The 19803-nt window shown below is 43.4% G+C and overlaps 1 protein-coding gene and 1 pseudogene across 5 annotated transcripts in view; one reads left to right on the top strand and one right to left on the bottom strand.

The window, feature by feature from the left end:
* Window positions 1-4421: 4421 nt before the first annotated feature.
* On the top strand, window positions 4422-4751 carry LOC141999885 (protein C10 pseudogene; annotated as a pseudogene).
* Window positions 4752-11606: 6855 nt separating this feature from the next.
* Window positions 11607-19803, bottom strand: part of PBX3 (PBX homeobox 3) — a 157652-nt gene continuing 149455 nt past the window's right edge. For 4 of the 5 annotated variants that reach the window (XM_074974207.1, XM_074974205.1, XM_074974208.1 and 1 more), the window contains 4 exons: window positions 18276-18441; window positions 16294-16406; window positions 15419-15508; window positions 11607-12267 (listed from right to left, as the gene is read on the bottom strand). In XM_074974207.1, coding sequence (XP_074830308.1) covers window positions 12175-12267; window positions 15419-15508; window positions 16294-16406; window positions 18276-18441 — 462 coding nt within the window. In that variant the 3' untranslated portion in view covers window positions 11607-12174. The remainder of the gene's footprint in view (window positions 12268-15418; window positions 15509-16293; window positions 16407-18275; window positions 18442-19803) is intronic. The other variant, XM_074974209.1, reaches the window with a different exon arrangement.

Raw genomic sequence — 19803 nt, 5'->3', positions numbered from 1 at the left:
ACGCTTGGTCTATGCGCTCTATGTCTCTGATACATTATGCAGGCAAACAGTATACCCCACACTGCCAGGATCTAAAGAGAAATTTCCAAGAGTGTCTGATTTGCCATTAGTAATACACAATTACTGGCATTTCTCTGCCGGCCGTTGTGGCCTCATTCCAATTGTCAGCATTCCATCCAGCTCAGTTACTTCCACCTTGCATCCATGCCATTAAAGGTTAGGAGGTAAATCCCCTCTACCTGGAGCTTGTCATCACTGTACCGCAGTGACCAGGGGAAACAATCACGGCAACATGTTTCCCAATGGAAACTAGGATCAAAGCACCAGGGTGGAACACTCAAAGCAAATATCCCCAGCTGTGTCTCCTGAGCACATCTTTGGCTCTTTAAATTGATTGGCACTTTCTATTTGAGGAAAAATGAGTTCTTAAAATTGAAATACTGGCTATTGTTATGGTAATACATCGAGGCTGCCGAAGGAGAGATTTTCAGATACAAAAAAGGTTAGTTTAAATCAAGCAGCTGATAGGTTAGTCTATATAGAGTACTCAGGCCTAATGAGTTCAGAGGTATGTATGTATTGAGTCTGGTAATAGTGTGATTCAAGTTGTAGGTGCAGGTGATCACCAAGATTACCTGAGGCTTCTGAGATCATTACTGCGTTATCACGTTTTGTATACAATATTTTCAGCCTCATTTAGAATGTCAGCCTTTATAAAATGCTTCCTAACATTAAGAGACCTTCTATACGTCCATCCATCCATCCATACACATGCACAAACTAGACAGCACACTTGTCATCCAAACAGTGTGCAAAGAGAAAGTAGAGTAAGTATATTTTAAACACACTATCAGGATGTGGTGCTAAGCAGAAGATTTATGAATAATGTAACAACAAATGTACCAAACCCGTAGTAGGCCAACAGAGTGACTGATTCCCAGCATATGTTATTGCTCTTCTCTCATCTTTACCTGAAATTAGTCATTCAGAATCTGCACCTTTATTTGGAAAATAATAGTACTTGCAGAATTATAAAAATTTAATATGCTCCTAGTAAAATGAAAAATGAGAGGTTATGATATTGTCTAACACTTTCAAATGTGTTTATTAATTCATGTTTTAAATCATAAGTTTCATTCTGCAGGAGAGTCATATACAGCAATAAGCAAGTTTTAAAATATTAATGAATAAACAATATTTCTGTATTGAAATATAACATGCTTCTTTGAACAATGTACCACCAGTAATAAATCAAAACCAGCAGAAAATTGCATTTCATATTTAATACAACTTGAACTCTGCCTTTTTATAAATTATATCTTTTTTGTTTAATTGGCGTCAGTTCAGATCTAGCAGATTGCTAATAAAATTCCGGATTTCCATATTTAATGATGCGTGCTCTTTATGCTGAATTTTACCAGAAAAAAAATGCAGCCTTGTATTCTTCTAATAGCTAGCATTAATAGGTGATCTCGTATCATGAAAAACAGCCCCTTTTCATTTTCCTGAAGCCTAATTTGGGTTCTCAAATAAGTCATGGGAGAGGGGGAAGCAGCGCATCCTCTCACTGACAATACTGGCAAAGCACGGCAGGCCCATGTGCTGGGCTCTTATCTCCTTGGATTTGCGTTTGTGTTTTCATCTCAATGTTCAGCAACCTTCTAACTTTGCGTAATACCCCTTGACCAAAGGAAGCCGTTCCTTGTGGGAGGCTTTTCATTTCATGGACTCCCAAACACAGGGGGTTTTGACATTCCTGGTGGCCCTGAGCCAAGGAATGTAGGTATATTCCCTTCTTAGATCTGTGATCTTTCTCGGGAAAAGGTCATAATCAATCTGGCAGCTGCTTTTGCTGGGCTATGCTCTGAATGGGTTGTGTGCGCTAAATAGAGAACAGATGTAGAGCAGGTAACTAATCCACAACAGCCAGCAAGCAGGCAGGACTTTTCAACGCTTTCTAGACAGCATGTCATTGCCCCATGGAAGCGGGGTGTCTGACCACGCTTTTATCTCCCACTCCCTCCCTTGCACAATTCCTTTCCTGGAAAGCTGCCACCCCTTAAGCCCCGAAGAACAGAAATGCTGAATTTTGTCTGAAGTTACTTTCCTGACTCTCACTTTTGCCATGCATAGAGGGTGCCCCTCTCCACCCTACCCAAAAATCTCCTTGGTGGAGAAGCTGCAGCTCCCAAAGTTGTTGGCTCCAGTGGGAGTAAGTACTGTGGGACTGGGCCCAAAGACCCTGCTACTCTCCTGTGCCTGTGGCACGTCCCCCAGACCCCTTTCAGGTCTTGTGCATTTAGCAGGATCAATTGCTGCTTGACAGCAGCTGGAAGTCTCCCATATACCGTGGAGGAGGCCAGATGGAGCATGAGCCAGTGCTGTGGGCCCGGTGTGGCCTGGGAGACGAAGTGTTACGCCTAGGTGCTCAGAATGCCAAGGGACAGAAGGGTTCCCCTCAGCTCCTTTTGCAGCCCACTGCCCTCCCCAGACCTGTGCAGCACGCACCAGACCCCTTTTCAGACCCTCTCCAATGAGTCTCCAAATACGTCATTAGTGCTGGAAAGTCTGATCACGTTTACCACTGTGGAATTGTGAAGTTTGGAATTATGAAAGCTAGGGTAGTCAACATCTGAATTGTTACAAGATGCCTGTGTAAGTAATTCACATTAGCAAGGTACTCAGAGTATTTCCTAGTTATTCCCTGTACTGACAGACTGTGATAACATTTAGTCACCTGTAAAGGGAAAACAAGATTTTAATGGTGACCAGTGATGGAGTAATTTAAAAAAAAACTTGTAGCAGACACTGCTTATCAATAAGGTATAACGTAGATAATGATAGAAATTAGAGCCAGAAAAGACTTGCAAAGCAAGATTATTTCATCCATGCCTCCCAGACACATGTGCAAATGTCTTTTGCAGTATTTTGTTCAAGCTGTTTTAAGATGAGTGAAAAGGGGTCCACTTGCATATAAAGTGTGTGTGTGAGAGAGAATCAGAGGTATGTACACATATATACATGTGCATCTATATATGTACATGCAGATTGGTAGCCACAGATTTGACTGAAATTAATTGATTTTAATTAGCCCGTGTAAAGAGAACTCTTAAATTTGTTGCCGCATGAGGGTTTCGGCAGTCTCGAATAAATTAATCCTTTTTATTCTATCCGTGACAGGGAGATGATCAAATAGCCTTTGATGCAGATTTGGGGACTTATCACCTAGTAGCACTCTGATATGCTTGAACTTTTTTTTCCATGCTGCTGCTGCTGGAGGCAAGAATGGGGCTACAAATGGCATTTGCTTCAGAACCTGCTCACAAATGAAACTGGGGATTTAGCAACAAATGAAACAAGGATGTGAGGGAAACTTTGAAGAAAAGTTTCTATTTGTTGCAAAAGTAGAATTTTCTATGGCTGCGGGGAGGGAGCGACTGGCAATAAGACTCATTGTTAAATCATAGGTTTCAGAGTAGCAGCCGTGTTAGTCTGTATCTGCAAAAAGAAAAGGAGGACTTGTGGCACCTTAGAGACTAACCAATTTATTTGAGCATAAGCTTTCGTGAGCTACATGCATCCGATGAAGTGAGCTGTAGCTCACGAAAGCTTATGCTCAAATAAATTTGTTAGTCTCTAAGGTGCCACAAGTCCTCCTTTTCTTTTTTTTGTTAAATCATAGAATCATAGAAACATAGGGCTGGAAAGGACTGATTTAGTTGGTGTTGATCCTGCTTTGAGCAGGGGGTTGGACTAGATGACATCCAACCCTAATATTCTATGATTCTATGACTGCAAGAACTCATGTCCAGCCCACTGTGCTGAGGCAGGACCAAGTTAACCTAGACCACCCCAACGGGATTGTCTGACCTTCTTCGAAACGCCCAGCGAAGAGGATTCCACAACCTCCCTTGGAAGCCTGTTCCAGATTTTAACTACACCTATAGTTAGAAAGTTTTTCCTAATATCTAATTTAAATCTCCCTTGCTGCAGATTAAGCCCATTGCTTCTTGTCTGACCTTCGTTGTATTTGGAGAACAATTGATCACTGTCCTGCCATAAGGAATAGAATCTTGAGTTTTCAGACGTGGAAGCTCGCAGAGTCGGACTGTCTTGGGGGCCAGAAAGCCGCATTAAGTAGGCTGACCATCCAAACCCCCTGATCTGAAAGGTATCTGTTTGTACACTAAGGATCAAACCTCCTGTCCAAGGCCTTTAAACTAGAAGTAATAGAGGCCAGCATTTGCATTGTTCCTTGCGAGTAAGTGCATTGCAAACATCCTTTCGATGTCTTCAACCAGCTCCCTCTGACAACCAATTTGCAGCTGAAATGAATAAATGTGCATATAGGCACAGAGAAATGCCTGCGCCGGGCTTGCTGGGCGCTGAGCAGGTCAAAGTGGTTCTGGCAGAGGTCATCAAGGCCTTCAGCTCCCCGGAGAATGCCCAGTGCATGGAGGAGGCCCGGGATAATGCCTGCAATGACATGGGCAAGATGCTGCAGGTCCTGCTCCCTGTGGCCACCCAGATCCAGCAGGATGTGATCAAAGCCTATGGCTTCAGTAATGATGGAGAAGGGGTCCTGAAATTTGCCAGACTGATACAATCTTATGAGTCCCAGGATCCAGAGATTGCAAACATGTCCGGGAAGCTAAAAGCCATGTTCCTGCCTCCAATGACACTGCCCCCACACTGGGCTGGGACAGGGGGTGTGGCTGCCTCCTGAAACTGGAACCCTCTGCTGGCCTTCCTGGTCGAGGTTGCATGACACTCAGTGTGTGAGAGATTTTGGCTAGTTGTATTCCAGGACTGCTCTCCACCGTTATCATCAGTGTGCTGCAACTGGTCAGAAGAGCCACCTGCTTCCTGGAAGCTCTGCAGAAACTGGCTTCTTAGTGCATCTTTGGTTTTTGTGCTTGTGAATAAAAGCTGCTTTGAAAATGTCAAAAAAAACATCAGCCATCCTGTAGCCACTCCAAGCTCACTCCCCCCCGCCCCAGCATGGCTTTCCCTAGAGGGACACAGAAGGCGCGAAGGCCAGACGGAGTGCCTGGTCCCTTGTGTGGGCCGCATTGTGAGAACAGGCTCAGCCACTCACAGAGGTGCTGCCCAGTTCAGTTCGCCCGGCAGAGACACTCTGGAAGCGGTGCCCTGCATGGACCAGTGCTGGAATACACGTCCTTTTGGCATCTGCTCCCAGAGGGGGCTAGCCACCTGCCTCAGTGCTATGAACACAAGCTGAACGCTCGTCTCTCTTCAGCTGCTCTTGTGCAGGATGGAATTATCGCTATACAGATCGCATTCCAGGGGCTTTTCGTTTATGAGCTGGAAACACCATATTTAAACGCTGTGTGGTCTTCCCCCTCCCTTCGATCACGCACCAGCACTTGCTGAGTGCCGCAGGAGCCTCTGTGGCATTTGCGGCTTTGCTGTAGCAGAGACATTCAGCTGATGGGCTTGTCCCACAATCTCAAACTGCCCCCCCTCCCCTCACAGTCTTTCTCAATGCTAGGAGCCCTAACTGTTCTCTGACCAGCTGGCACAAACTCTGGGTCCCCCCCTCGCCCCCCGCCACACATCTGCGCTGAGTCAGGTGTAACCAGTAGGAAAATCAAAGCAGAAAATGTGGGGAAAGCATAAAATTGTATTTCAGGTCAAAATAAATCCCCGGCTGGCTGTCGCACGGTGTCGTTCATTAATTAACTGTGAAAATGAACACCCCGCACTTTAATAACATGGCGCTGCAGCTGCCACAGGCTCGCCAGCCTGCTGTCCTGTCACTGCCAAGCCAGCTCCAGCCAGCTGCACAGGGCCTTGACTAGGGAACGGCAGAGCATGGCCCAGGGACAGAGCCCTCAGCACCGCAGGGGAAATGGGCCGACCCTCAAATGACACCCTCTGTGTGTCCTGACCTGGGGTGCACCAGTGGGAAATCTAGTGCTCCGAGGAAGGGAGAAAAGAAAACCTGTTTCTAACAGCGCAAGAAAAGCTTGAGTTAAACTGGACCCCGTCCTCCCGGGTGTGCTGGGGGCCTTCCCCCAGCAGAGGAAGAAGCTGAACCAAGCAGTGTTGCCTTTTAATTCGCTCCCCGGCCTGTGGGGCTCCCCAGCCCCACCCTGGCCACCATCACTCCTGGCAATAAGGACCATGTGCTGGGTGAGTCTAGGTGAGGGCTGGGGATTTGTCTTCTGCAGCTGATGCTTCCCTCTGGGCTCGAGCTTGCTGTAGGTGCACAGGAAACCGGCCCACGCTGTGCTGTCGGTTAGGTGGGGAAACGGTACGCTCTCGTCCCAAGAATGGGTGTCTGGAGCTAAGGTTCAGAGAGCTTAGGGAGCCACATCTTCCATACAGCAACGCTATTCACCAGCCACCGCTAAACACAGCACCTTTGGAAGGCATCCCACTTTACTCCTGCAAATAGCTCCCCATCTCCTGCAGGGTTTTGCTCTCTGAAGAGTGAGACCAAAGATTTCCCTGACTAGCGAGGCTGGGTAAAGACACCCACGCTACAGCACTCCGGCTAGAGCCACTTCAGGGTTACACTCCTTGTCCTAGGGGGTCTACTAGAGCCATTGCAGGTGTGTACTAGAAGCCAGTTCATGCTACTCTCCTGCCCCCATTCCAGGTGAGCTCTGCTGCATGCTTCACTTTTCATCTGCCTCTAGTGCAGGCAGACAGGAGCCCCCTAATGTCCTGCCTCTGCTTGACAACCGCCCCCCGCTGGCCTGCCTCCTGCGTGCGCGCGACAGGAGCCCCCCGCTGGCCTGCCTCCTGCGTGCGCGCGACAGGAGCCCCCCGCTGGCCTGCCTCCTGCGTGCGCGCGACAGGAGCCCCCTGCTGGCCTAAGACTTCTTGTCCAACTTCCTAAGTTGCAGAGAATGTCACTGAGCTGGCCAGTGGGCCCTGAGCAGTAGCTGTTGCCTTACTCTTCCAGTCACTTTGTAAGCCAGTGGCGTCTTTCCTCTGTAGCACGTCACATGCTTAGTTAGGGGCCAGGAACAAGTTTACATTACTGAGCTCTGATAAGCCAAATGGATGGAGAACATAAAACCTGTGGTAAAAATCGGGCACTGGCTGCTCAGCGCATCCCACAGCAAAGTACGCGGCACCCATTGTCCCCAAGCAAAAAGCAGAGGCAACCTACTTCACCAGCACTGCCATCAAAGCCCTGGCTCTGCCCCGGACAGTCGGCCGCCAGGCAGAGACCCACCCGTTCTTCCTCCGCCGCCTGCGAAAAGCTAACCGGATGGGAATCCTGATGTAATACGGCAATAGATTATTAGACTAATAAAATACAAATATGATACAGGAATAGGAAGCATATCATAACTCCTGTGTGGCTAATACAATGCAAGCAATAAATCACTCCCAGGGCTTATCCTTAACAATTGTATCAGTGCTTTGTGTGTCACGTGGATAACGCTGAGCTAAGGGTTCACTTTTCTTCACAGTCCATATGGCAGTGACAATAAAGCTAATGAAATAAAATAAAATTTGCCAATCTTTGAAGAATTCCAGTCTTTAAAAAGATGTATTTTTATTAACACAAACTGAAAACATTTCCTGTTAGTTGGAGTTATTTGTATCACGGTGGCAATACATGGCATAGATATTGGCATCAGCATCTTAGATCTGACACTCCCATGTTGCATTTGCAAGGCACATCAATACAGGGTGATGCTGTGAATTTCAGCCCTGGCATGTTTAATGCTAACACTGGAGCTGCGGAGCTTTTAGTTAGTCTCCAGCAGTTTAATGCTCTAGTTCACAGTGTCTGCAGCACTTCTCCAGCTAGGCCAGTCCCATGTTGCCTCCTTGCTGGACTCCCTTGGGTTCCCTGCCTCGGCCCTTTCTGGACAGAGAGCACCCCTCACTGCAGCTGAGGTCAGAGACACAGTGAGCTGTGGGCCGGGAGTTTGAGGTCTAAATAGCCAAAGCAGAAAAATCATTTGCAGCTTTGATTTTGGCACAGAAATGTTTGTTGTGTTTTCCTTCCTGCTGTATGTGGAAAGTCTGCAACTGCTACTCAAAGCACTCTGCAAGTCGTAAACACTGCCGGGAGGAACGCTTGAACTCTCTCTCCAAGAGCTAAGTAGCTTGTAAGAGAGCTCCATGTAAACGTCCTCACATTTCACACTGGCTCCTGGGGCCTCTTCACAAATCCTCTTATAAGACACTCAGGGCTCCTAAGCACTTCTTCAGTGCATTACCCTGGCCGTGCCCTCTTCCTCCTCCTGTAGGTTACCTGAGGAACCAGCATCAACCTTCAGGGACCTCCTCTGCTGGCGATCAGACTCCTGCTGCTCCTGCTCTGCTCCAGAGGGTCTGAATGCAAAAACACCGACGTGATCCAGCAGCTTGTGCAGTGTGGCCTAGTGGATAAGCACAGGACTAGCACTGAGCATACCCAGGCTAGTCCAGGTTCTGCCCCTGAGACTGCTGGGCAGCCTTGGGCAAGTCACTGCCCTGCTATGTGGCTGTTTCCCAATTTGCAAAATGGGGTTAATGATCCTGCCCTCCTTCTGCAAAGCGCTTTGGGCTCGACTGGTGGAAAGTGCTATGTAAGAGCCAGGAGGTTTCGTGTTATTATTAAGTTACATAGACCCCTTTGAAAATCTCAGCCTGAGTCTTGCTCTGCGAGACCCCAGTACAAAAGCAAATTGGCTGCAAAATGATCATCCGAGAGGAATATTAGGGTTAGGGTATGTGCGTTTCCATCTCAAGACATGAGGGCCTGATTCGCATTACACTAGTGCCCTTTTTCAATGCCATGACAGCACAAAGGGGCCCTCAAGTGGGGAATGCCCATTAGCATTCCCAAGTGACAGCCACCAGGCACTGATGAGACAATACTCCAAAGCCATTTTGGTTAGAAGAACTATCATTACTATGGACAGGTAGGAACCTGGACAAATGGCCTTAAGACATAACTGCTAAATAGCACCACTTCTGGGGAGCAAAAGAAGCCCTTCACCCCACACTCAGAGTACATGGCCCATAGCACCAGAGAGGAGACACAGTGCTAATCAGAAAACTCAGCTCCATTTACAGGACCAATACGCTTTGGCCAAATTCTTACCAAAGTGATTATTACTCAGTTAGGCTTAGCCCAGCTCCTTCAGCATTTAGCTTCTAGGGAAAACACCAGTCCATCCAAAAGCCTTTGTCTAATACTGGTCCTTTCAGGAAACCTTTCTGATGTGTGAGCAAGCCTCAAGGATAACATTTGTATTATTTGCCATGTAACCACGTGACTGTTCTCTACTATAAAGAAAGGCCAAATTGCACTTGTAATTCAAAGGACCCACAGCCTTAATGTTGTAAAGAAGCACTCTAATGATGCCCGATGGGCACAGGGCATGCAAGTGCGGCCCAAAGGTTGTTGATGGCCTTCCTATGAACCTCATCAGCGTATGACAGGTTTTTGCCTGTGGCCAGCAACGATGTGATCGAGATGGGGGACGTCTGTGTGTTCGTTACACTGCCCGAGCCTCCGCTGACACACGCTCCATTTCAGACCCTATTTCCATGGAGTTACAGGAGGAACACGAGAGTGTGTGGCATGTGAGAGCTCCAGCACCACACGTGTGTTGTTTCATTCTATTTCTTCGGCACACAGGAGGTCTTCTGAGGTCTGCAGACCCCTTTGCTCCAACGCTGATGAATGGGTAACGACTCCTTTGCAGAGGGTGGTATTTCTTTAAATGCGCCCTCTGTAGACAAAGCAGCAATTGTGATTTCTAAAACTGATGAAGAGTGCACCAGTAATTGTGCATGTGTGATAAATAAACACAAAAGTTGTGTTGACTGATGCACACGGGTGTCTGGAACAATGAGGAAGACAAATTGTGTTCACTGTGTTTTGGGGAGGAAACAAAGATACGTCACAAAATTACTTAGCACAGGGACTGTTGATAAGAAAAGCTGACCCACAAGCTAATTGAATCATGCAAATAATCATTTAGCTGACAAATCAACACCTATGGGCACAAGCATCTGACTGAAAAGGAAATGTGACAGTCAACTATTTTACAGAGTTTGCATCTGCACTGCACCAACTTAGGATGAATAGTAGTGCTAGTTATACCTTCTTTTGCTTAGATACACTAACTGAAATCGTAAGGTAGTTCTATTTATCAGAGACCATTTGGCGCAAGTGGTTAATGTTAATTTGATTTCCTGTGAGTCAATTTCCTTTGGATATAGTAAATAGGCTATTACCTGTTATTGACCTTTATTTTATTAACAATTTTTTTTGGAAAGACTATATATATATAAAAAAAAACAAAACTGCTCATTTTAAGTCTTTATTATAAGGAAAAATATTTTTATAATCAAATTGCAGTTGTTAGCAGAGGTTATATTTTAAAAATTAATGCTAAATAAAGACCATAATTGAGAGTAAATAAGATGTTGCTTTTTAAATTTAGTCTAAAAGATTTCCCCTTTCATGATCCTCGATTTGAACTGCCTGTTCCAGAACAGAGCAGTGTAGGAATAAAGCCTAGAGATGACATGGTAAATCTTGGTTATGAAATCTTTGACTAAAGAGATGTGGATATCTATCAGGATGTACTATGCCTAGAATTTCAACTATCCTTCAGGCAAGAGTGCACCACTCGCTATTTGTATTTAAGAAATGCTGAACTCCTGCTTTATGAACACTCCTCCGTAAGTCTCTGACTTTATCTTTGATGGCTGACTCAAACTGAGCAGGAAGAAATTACATCAACATTTGATCATGAAAGCAAAAAGTTTATTCATGTTTGAAACTACATATAACTACCACGAGGAAGACTTTTCAATCCAGGGTGTAATCCAGTTAGAAAGTAACACGAAACGTTTTAATACATTAGAATCACTGCCACAAATTATTTTCATGACTCAATCAGTTTCAGAATCGCATACAATACAAAAGAGAGAAAGAAAGGGCCCCCTGTTATACAGGGCGAAATATACAGTACTGAATACTGAAATCTGTATGCATTACAATTAGTTGTTGTTTTTTGCGTGGATTAGTAACAAGATGAAGAACATTCAAAATGTTTCTCAGTATTTACAACAGTTTCACTGTTTGTGTTAAACCTCAGATCCAATGTTTCCACTTCAGCTTTTTTAAAAGTTGCAAATGCAACCCTGATTTTTTTAAAAGATGACAATGTACATTACATTTCATGAGGGGAAACAAAGGGCTAATTACAAGATGCAAAAAGATAAGAAAGAGACAAACTACAGCGTGAGCATTGTTCAGAGGTAGTAAGTGAGCACTCTAAGCTACAGAACATGTTGAAATTCTATTGGTTTGTATGAGTTCGCATGAGGTAATAAAGCTGTGTTTTGATTGGTGAGATGTATAAATACTCTTTTGCTACACTATATACAACACTCCATATAATGGTGCCTTCCTTGTTTTTGTTGTTGTTACCAAGAGGACGGAGCAAGTCTTGGCAAATCCGTGTGCAGCACCTCGCTCGTACTGTAAAACCCCAGATCTTGGCTTCCACAAAAATAAGCAGCAAGTATCTTCATCTCTTAGAACAATTTATGTCCATTATTGAAATACAGAGAGTAGATGCTGGTGCTCCCAGTTTCCGATCTAATTTATAAAACAACAGATCACAACAAAAACGTGACGAATAAGAATTCTTAAACACAGCCATTGTTAACTGAAATAACCGAACAGCTCTTTTTATTCCAGCTCTATAAGAGATATGAAAAGATTAAACACAATCAAAGTTTGTAATTCATTCAGGCTTTCCATGGAAATATGCAAGAAGTTAAATTTAGGTGGGGTGTTTCTTTGTGTCTGCTCTTGTTATTGAGGTTAAGCATATACTGAACTTTTACCCTTAAGGCCAAGTAATTGGCAACTGTTAGACCATCATTGTTAAAACAGCTGATAATAAATTATGATAAAATAGTTACAGGGCTATAAACAATGCTAAATCTTGGCCTAATTGGATAAAGTGCTTTTTAACATTGTGTGTTTTAAGTATAAATACAAATGATTATGATACCTTTAAAAAACAGATTTACCAAGTTTTCTAATAAGACAAGGTTTTACAGTAAAGCTGTAGGTGGTTGGCTACAAAAAAAATTCCTTTCTTTTTCTCCTGTTACTCTGAATGCGCTAATCAAGGCATCTCAGCTCAGGGAAAAAGTGTTGCTAGGAGATTAGTTAGAGGTATCAGAGTGCACACTTCCCGGCCCTTCTGTAGGGGAAGTCACAGAAGATGGAGTAGTTGCGTCCTGCCAGCCTCCATTAGCCTGAAAAGGGAAAAACAATTCAATTGATACAATTATGCATATTAATTACATCACACCATACACAATAATAGCCTGGTGAAGCTGATGCTTAGGCAATGATGCACTAGGAAGGCCTGTTTCTTAAACTCCCTTTGGCTACAGGATTTGGGAAAGCAAAGAAACGGAAATGCACACAACAAGAGATATTAAACAATACACCCTGTAGAGGAAAGGAGATACTTTAAGCAAAGAGCAAGTTAGGATTTAGCAGCCTTTTGTCGAGGTGATGTGGTAAGGGTGATGTTAGGATTTCTGTAAAAATCATTCACGCTTTAATGAAGGACATCAGAGGAGATTTCCCTGATAGCTGAAAACTAAAGCTTCTCCCCCATTTTAGGCCAGAAAAAACTGGCTGCTCAGGAAATGGATGTTTCAACCTGGTTGATCGTCATTTCGGTTCCAAAAGTTCCCAATTCCTTTTCATGCATGTCAGAGCCGTTTACTACCCAAGGTCTACTAGGGTAAATTCAGGCCTGAATTTCCTTCCAAATATGATCTCCCAGAGTAAAAATATACAAACAGGAGGGGGAAATGCTCTCTCCAGATCCGTTTTCCAATTATCTATAAACGTAGCCCCTTTTTCGGATGTTGCTCCATGTCTCCACATGCCCCTGACCCTCAGCGCATTAGACCTGCATCAGCAAGAACAGAACTCAGAAACAAATTTGCCTTATGTCTTGGCCTATAGAGGCAATTGCTGAAATCAATGTCTGATCAAATTTCTGCTGTGGCAGACAGCTTGTCGCTACATATTTTGATGTCAGTCAAGAAGAGGGAGGCGCAGGCCTCGTGAGTGGGGGAATGCTGAGTGGAAGTGACGGGGCAGCCCGGCTTGGCACAGCAAGAGTGAGCCAAGCAGCCTCTCAGTGCTCGCGGCACAGAGTAGCCTTTGCAGGAATTCTTCCCCAAACAAAGTGCCATCAAGGAAGGAAAGGTTAATGTATGCTAATTTATTGATGACGTGGTTCCTTACCAGAACAATCAGCCAGCACTCTTCAGTCACTTAGCTAGAACCTATGGCTTTAGCCAGTCAAATAATATATGCTCTGAAATTTTGACACACAAAAAAGCAGTCGAGGTTGATAAATTTCGTTCTCTTTGCCTGCCCAGGTAATGTGAAATCTGCAGGTTATTCACCCCGTTTCTAATAACCAGTCCTTGAGAATTCCCTACCATTCACCGTATTGATGGATTTTACATATAAAGCTCTTCCATCATCCACAAAAAAAGAAAATGCTTTATGGTTTAAATGAGGACAGAGAGAACAATAAATAATTATCCCTTATGCCGATGAACAACAACAAAGAGAGACCCTCTCATAATGACAAACTCAAGGGTTGGGGTGTCTTTGTAAACAATATGGAAATACTAACTTGCCATCGCCTTTGAGCTCAAACCCGAACGCATGGTTTAAAATACTTCAACAGCTCAGCTACGGATCCTGAATGTGCAACATGTTGTTCTGAATGCAGAGGTACCAGAGCTGCCTTATTTTTTTAAAGATACGAAAATCTACTTAGAGAAAGAAAAACTCTTGTGCAGATACGAGTCTAAAGAAATTCCAGCTGAAGTAAACATCACTCCTCTTTTATCCAAATTTATAAACAACAAATGTACAATATTGTTACTCAGCTTGGCAGCTGGAGAAGAGGTTGTCAGCAGGCATTTTTTTTTCAAATAAATTAATCCTTACTCTGGTGGTTTGAGATTATGCACTGTATTATACAACAGCGCCTTATCAGGCCTCATCAGCGAAGATGGAATTCATGTCTGTAAAATGCTGCAGGCAATCACAGTTTCATATTTTATCATGTTGATAAGGATATCGCAAATTCTCTGAAGCATTTCAAAACACTTAAATGAAAAAGGAGAAATGCAACTAAAAGGCTTTTTATATGGTTTGTTGTGGGTTATTATGAGTTATTTATAAACCCAAAAAGAAAAATTTGACATTTCAAATGTAAAAGATTTGAGTATTTAATGGTACTTTTTTCCCTTTACAATTGAACGTCTTCAATCACATTTTAAATCATTAATATTTACTCTTACAGCAAGTGGAAACCCTAAAAAGGGGGGAACTCTCCAATTCTCACCCTAGCTGCAGTATTTCACATTTCGTTTCTCCACTTCCTCAAAATCTATTCTTTTCTGCAGGCTCTCTGATATCACTCACCAGCCCATAGGCTGATCTACAGTTATTCCCAACAATGGGTAGTGTTAACTGAGCAGGTGAGCATGGGATGGGGAGAGATGCTGTCTTCCAAGAGAATTAGCTCACTCTGTATTTTAAAGTCTTTGAGGGTGATGGAAAATGCCAGCCTCCTCTTTAGATCGTTTTTTAAAAATTCATTTAAAAAATCTAAACAAACAAATACAAACGAAGCCAGGGTGAACGAAGCATGTTGGAAATGTGAAGATGAAATGATCCAGCGCAGCCTCCACTGAGACGGGGAGGTTCCTCTTGAGTTGTCTTTATCCAGGCGTCTGTCTCGATGGGCTATGAGCTGGCTGCATTTTTTTTTTATAAGCACAGCGTGCCTATCACAGGGTCCTATCCAGAGAGGTGCTGAGCACCCTCAGCTCCCACTGATTTCAGTGGGAGTTTAGGGCACTCAGCACCTCCCAGGATCAGGTCCATAGCCTCTAGATTTAACATCATCTGCTCACTACTTTCTAGTACAAAGGCCAAATATGTTTCTGGATCCCCCAAAGACGGGGGGAGGCGGGGTGGGATAGCACCCTTGAAATGGCTGTAAGTCTATTAAAGCAACGTTCCGAGATCTGATGGCAGGCAGTAACAAATTACAGATCATGGCCTTCTCGAGTCTCCGGGGGAGAGGGCACCTTCTCCAAGCATGAAAATAGGCAGAGAAGTCACATACATTTAACTTGTATCTCAGCTACAAAATACAAAATTGCGAACTGCCTATGCTCCTCAGAATCTTCCCTCATCTCACTGAGACAAGTGGCTATACAAAGGGCAGTTTTGTCCCAACCCCAAATATGCATATAAAAACGCTATTGCAAGAGTCATTAATGCGCGTATTCATGACTGCATTTACCTGACCCCGTGCCTATGGCTCTCCAAACTATTGTTCCCAAGGGTACTCACATTTAAATTATGTGGGCTGTACAGTGACCCTCCTCCCAAGGCATCACTGTATCCTCCCGTCTGACTGATAACATGACGCAGGGTATCCACCTTTAAGTAAGAGGAAACAAAATTCATCATTCCACACCCATTAAAACATCATCACTTACAACAGGCAATATTTTGAATGATGTGCGCCAAAAGGGTTTAGCATCTTCTACGAAAGACAAATTTATCCATCAAGAATGACTGGCAGAATTTCAACAAATCCTTGCATGTTAAAACCCAGACATCTTTGTTTCTCACACCAGCCAAACAATAACCTCCTCATAGCAATGCATCCGGTAAGTCCATCTTAAGTGCCTGCAGCAAACTGGTGTATATATCTATACATATGTATGTGTCTGCATGTATGTAAGTATATGTATAGACATATATACTGTGAATAAAATATGGAGTTAGCTCTGTCTGAATGGATTGGAACCGCACTTGAGAACGAACCATTCTTTAATAGCTCAGTTAGATATGATCTGACATTTTTAAAAAAAAAAGGCCTTTATCCCAAAAATGAAACAAAGACGTGTTTAAAAACAAATAAAAGGCAAATTGGTAGAATTTACAGGATCTGTGAAAGTCAGATGCACCCAGTCCCACTCCATGAGCTCAAGCCAGAGCCGAATGCATTCACAAAGCTTAAAGTTTCAATCAGAAAAAAATCACTCTCTTTCCTTTATTTGTTATATTCAATGCTAGGATAATAATAGGCCACATTTAGGAATATGCAGCCTCAATTCTGCAGTGAGGCACAGAACATTTACTAGAGCCAGAGTAAGGTGGAATTTTTAGCCCAAACCCTACCCTGCTAGAAAGGCCCTAGTTTGGGGCATTTCTCCTACCTGTGATTGCACATTGGCTCCGACTTGGGACCCCTGGTAAGAATCCCCATTCAGACTCTGCATGTTCATGAACATGTCCCCAGAATTTGGGAGGTTAAAAGAACCAGAAGAACCTGGAAAGGAAAGAGTTAAGTAGCTGAATAACAGAGAGCTACAAATATATAACCCCAAAGCCCTCAAGGCAGGGGAAGATGAAGAAGAAAAGGAAACAAGAAGGAAAGGTAGTGCATAACAGAGAATAAGTTTCATGACCCAAAACAAAGGCAAAATTACCAATGACACAGAGCTAGACTGTGAGCCACGTGGCTAAGGATACTGGTTGGCAGCCATTGCACCTGTGAGAAGCACTTTGGATGGAGATTCCTAGGCACAAACCGAATCAAGCAGCAACATCAGGGCCTTTTCCTACACTCTGTGCCCATGAGCTTCTTTTTAAACACCACTGCTACCATCACATTAACTGTCATGGTAGACAACTGCCCTGGGAGCTACCGAAAAGCAGCACAACCCGTAGTCTAGCTCTCCATGTGGAAGAGCAACTTACTGTACAGTCGGGTGTATTTAAAATGGAGTGCTTTTCTCTGCTGGAATTCTTTACCATTAGGTGCTACTGCTAAATTCTCTGAGAAAAAAACTTACTCTGAGTGTGTTTAATGTCTCCTTGGGAAGAAAATGGCTGGTAATTGCCTATTAAGTTGATTTTTTTTGCCATCAAAGAAAGAAACTTCTTTTCCCCCCCCACTTACTCACTTTGTTTCCACAGAGAATTTTTCCATAGTAAGTTTTTAAAACATTCTCTACCATTAAGTTACAGCAAAACTTTAGCTGCAAATAAACATCAGAGACATCACTACTCTGGTGGAGACCTTTGCTTTCTGGCCCCCAACAGAACTCCTTCCCCTTATAGACTCCTAGCTCAGTGCTTATCTCTACAACAGTGGTTCTCAACCCAGGATATGTGTACCTCTGGGCGTACGCAGAGGTCGTCTAGGGGATACATCAACTCATCTAGAGATTTGCCTAGTTTTACAACAGGCTACATAAAAAGCACTAGCGAAGTCAGTTCAAACTAAAATTTCATACAGACAATGACTTGTTTATACTGCTCTCTATACTATACAATGAAATGTAAGTTCAATATTTATATTCTTATTTATTTTATAATTATATGGTAAAAATGAGAAAGTCAGCAATTTTTCAGTAACAGTGCAGCTGTGACACTTTTGTATTTTAACGTCTGATTTTGTAAGCAAGTAGTTTTTAGGTGAGCTGAAACTTGGGGGGTACACAGGACAAATCAGAGCCCTGAAAGGGGTACAGTAGTGTGGAGAGGTTGAGAACCACTGCTCTGCAATATGCAGACAACACATTAGTAAGAAATTTCTAAAAGACTGTAAATGAACAGGTGATAATGGAACCCTAAAACACATATACCTCAGATATATGTTTTATATACAATATTAATTCATTTCAAGCAGCCCAGCATTTAAAGTCCAATTAGTGTGAAGCAGGATGTAGATATTCCCCTCTACACCATTTCATTCGTAACTCAACATTTCAAGCCTTCAACACTGTGTTGAACAGCCATGAAGTTCTGTCTGGCTTCTTCTTTAATTGGGGGAGAAAACACTGTTGGAACAGCTATAGGAAAAGGAAATTGCCGAAAGGCTGACCCTGGCAGTGACACGTTCATTTTGTGGATTAAGACTGGGGTTCTCAGAAGTGCTCAGCATTAGCCGGACTCCATTCTCACTGAAGTCAACTGGCCTTTTACCATTGAAGTTAATGGGATGGTTAAACCAACACCCAACATTTCTTAGAAATCCCACTCTACATTCTTAAATGATGCCATGGCTAAGTCTGGCTGAGGAATACTGCAACATTCTGAACCAAACCAAATTCACTGCAAATCCTTCCCACTTGGCTTTTCAGGGTGCTTTCATTTACTGGGCTGGGTGAATGAAAAAGCTCCTGGTACGTACCAGAGTTTGGTGTGGTGGGGGAGTTTGTCTGGTTATTCTGGACAGCTGCTGCCACGGCGTGTGCTGCAGTCACAGCTGTTTTTGCAGCATAAAGATTGGCTTCTTCCTGAAACTTCCCTATATTCTTCTTGTACCTGATTCTCTTATTGCCAAACCAGTTGGATACCTGTTGGTTGGGAGGAGAAAAAGGGGAAAATAGTCAAGCCTCTGATAGCATTCAGCAGGAAGAGGTGTGATCGCTTCCAAATGTCAAGTTTGGGTCCATCAAATACACAATTCCCAGCCTTCAGGCGAATCTCCACTGGGTACTTAGACTAATTAAGCAATAATCAAGGATCAGTTGAATATTATTGTAGATATGAGCATGACATGGTTCAGTTTGTCTCTGGGCAAAACTAATACACAATGGGTTACTCTTATGATAACATGCATCTTGGAGTTTGCTGTGCAGTTAGCATGGTTTTGCCTACTGTTAATAACAAGGCATTTGTCAAGCAAATGAACACTAGACCCCAAAAGCCACTGAAGGGAAGTAAAGGTAACATTTGATTAAGTGAAAGACAGAGAGAGCTGCAAACGAGTGCAATTGTTCTTTATTTTTGGGCTGGAACAACCTTGGCAGCCCTACAGCTAGAATCATGTTTGGTCTGCTGAAAATGAAAGGAACAATATAAATCAATAATGGATGAAAAGTTACTTTGTCATCTCCCTTTGAAGATACTGCATGGATGCCAAGATGGCTGATAAGGCTCTAACTATTAACCCATGCAAAGGTCATGGCTGGAGCAGCTTAAACAAAGCCACTGAGAAATCATACAAACTTTTCTAATTTCAGCCCTTAGAATAAAGTTCTTAATTAATAATCACAGTTCATTACATATGTGGCATACAGTGCCATCAAGAAAATGCCTTGTTCCATGAACAAAGCTATTTGTACTGTATTCATGCCAAGACACTCTGCAATATAATTCTAAAAGGAAACGGGTCCCTAACAATGCAAATCTGACATTTACAAGATCACATGGCAGTAGCTGACGTGAACACTGCCATGTTCACTTAAAACATTCAACTTCTGGACTTCACCCCCTTATACTCTCTGCATGTCCTTTGTTTAGTTATGAAAAGATTATTGCAACTTCGTAGTCACAGATAAACAACAGTTATCGCTGTCTGATGATTTTAAAACATATTCAAAAACTAAATTTCTCAGATGATCATTACTTTATGACACTAATGCCTAGAGGTCTGGAACAAAATCAGGGCCCCATTGTCCTGCACTTCGTACAAACACAAAGTAAGAGACAGCCCCACCCCAAGAGCTTATGCTCCAAACAGATAAGACAGGCAAAGGGTGGGAGCAAGGGAGTATATTATTACTATTGCCCCCATTGTACAGATGGGGAACTGAGGCACAGAGAAATTTTCTCCCAAGGTTACCCTGGCAGTCTGTGGTCTTGTGGCTAAGGTAGCAAACCAGGTCTCAAGGGACCCTAATTCAATTCCCTGCTTGCCAAACTCCCTCCCTTCC

Source organism: Natator depressus, chromosome 16, assembly GCF_965152275.1.
Source record: "Natator depressus isolate rNatDep1 chromosome 16, rNatDep2.hap1, whole genome shotgun sequence".
NCBI lineage: Eukaryota > Metazoa > Chordata > Testudines > Cheloniidae > Natator > Natator depressus.
This window is presented reverse-complemented; position numbering and strand designations above follow the sequence as displayed.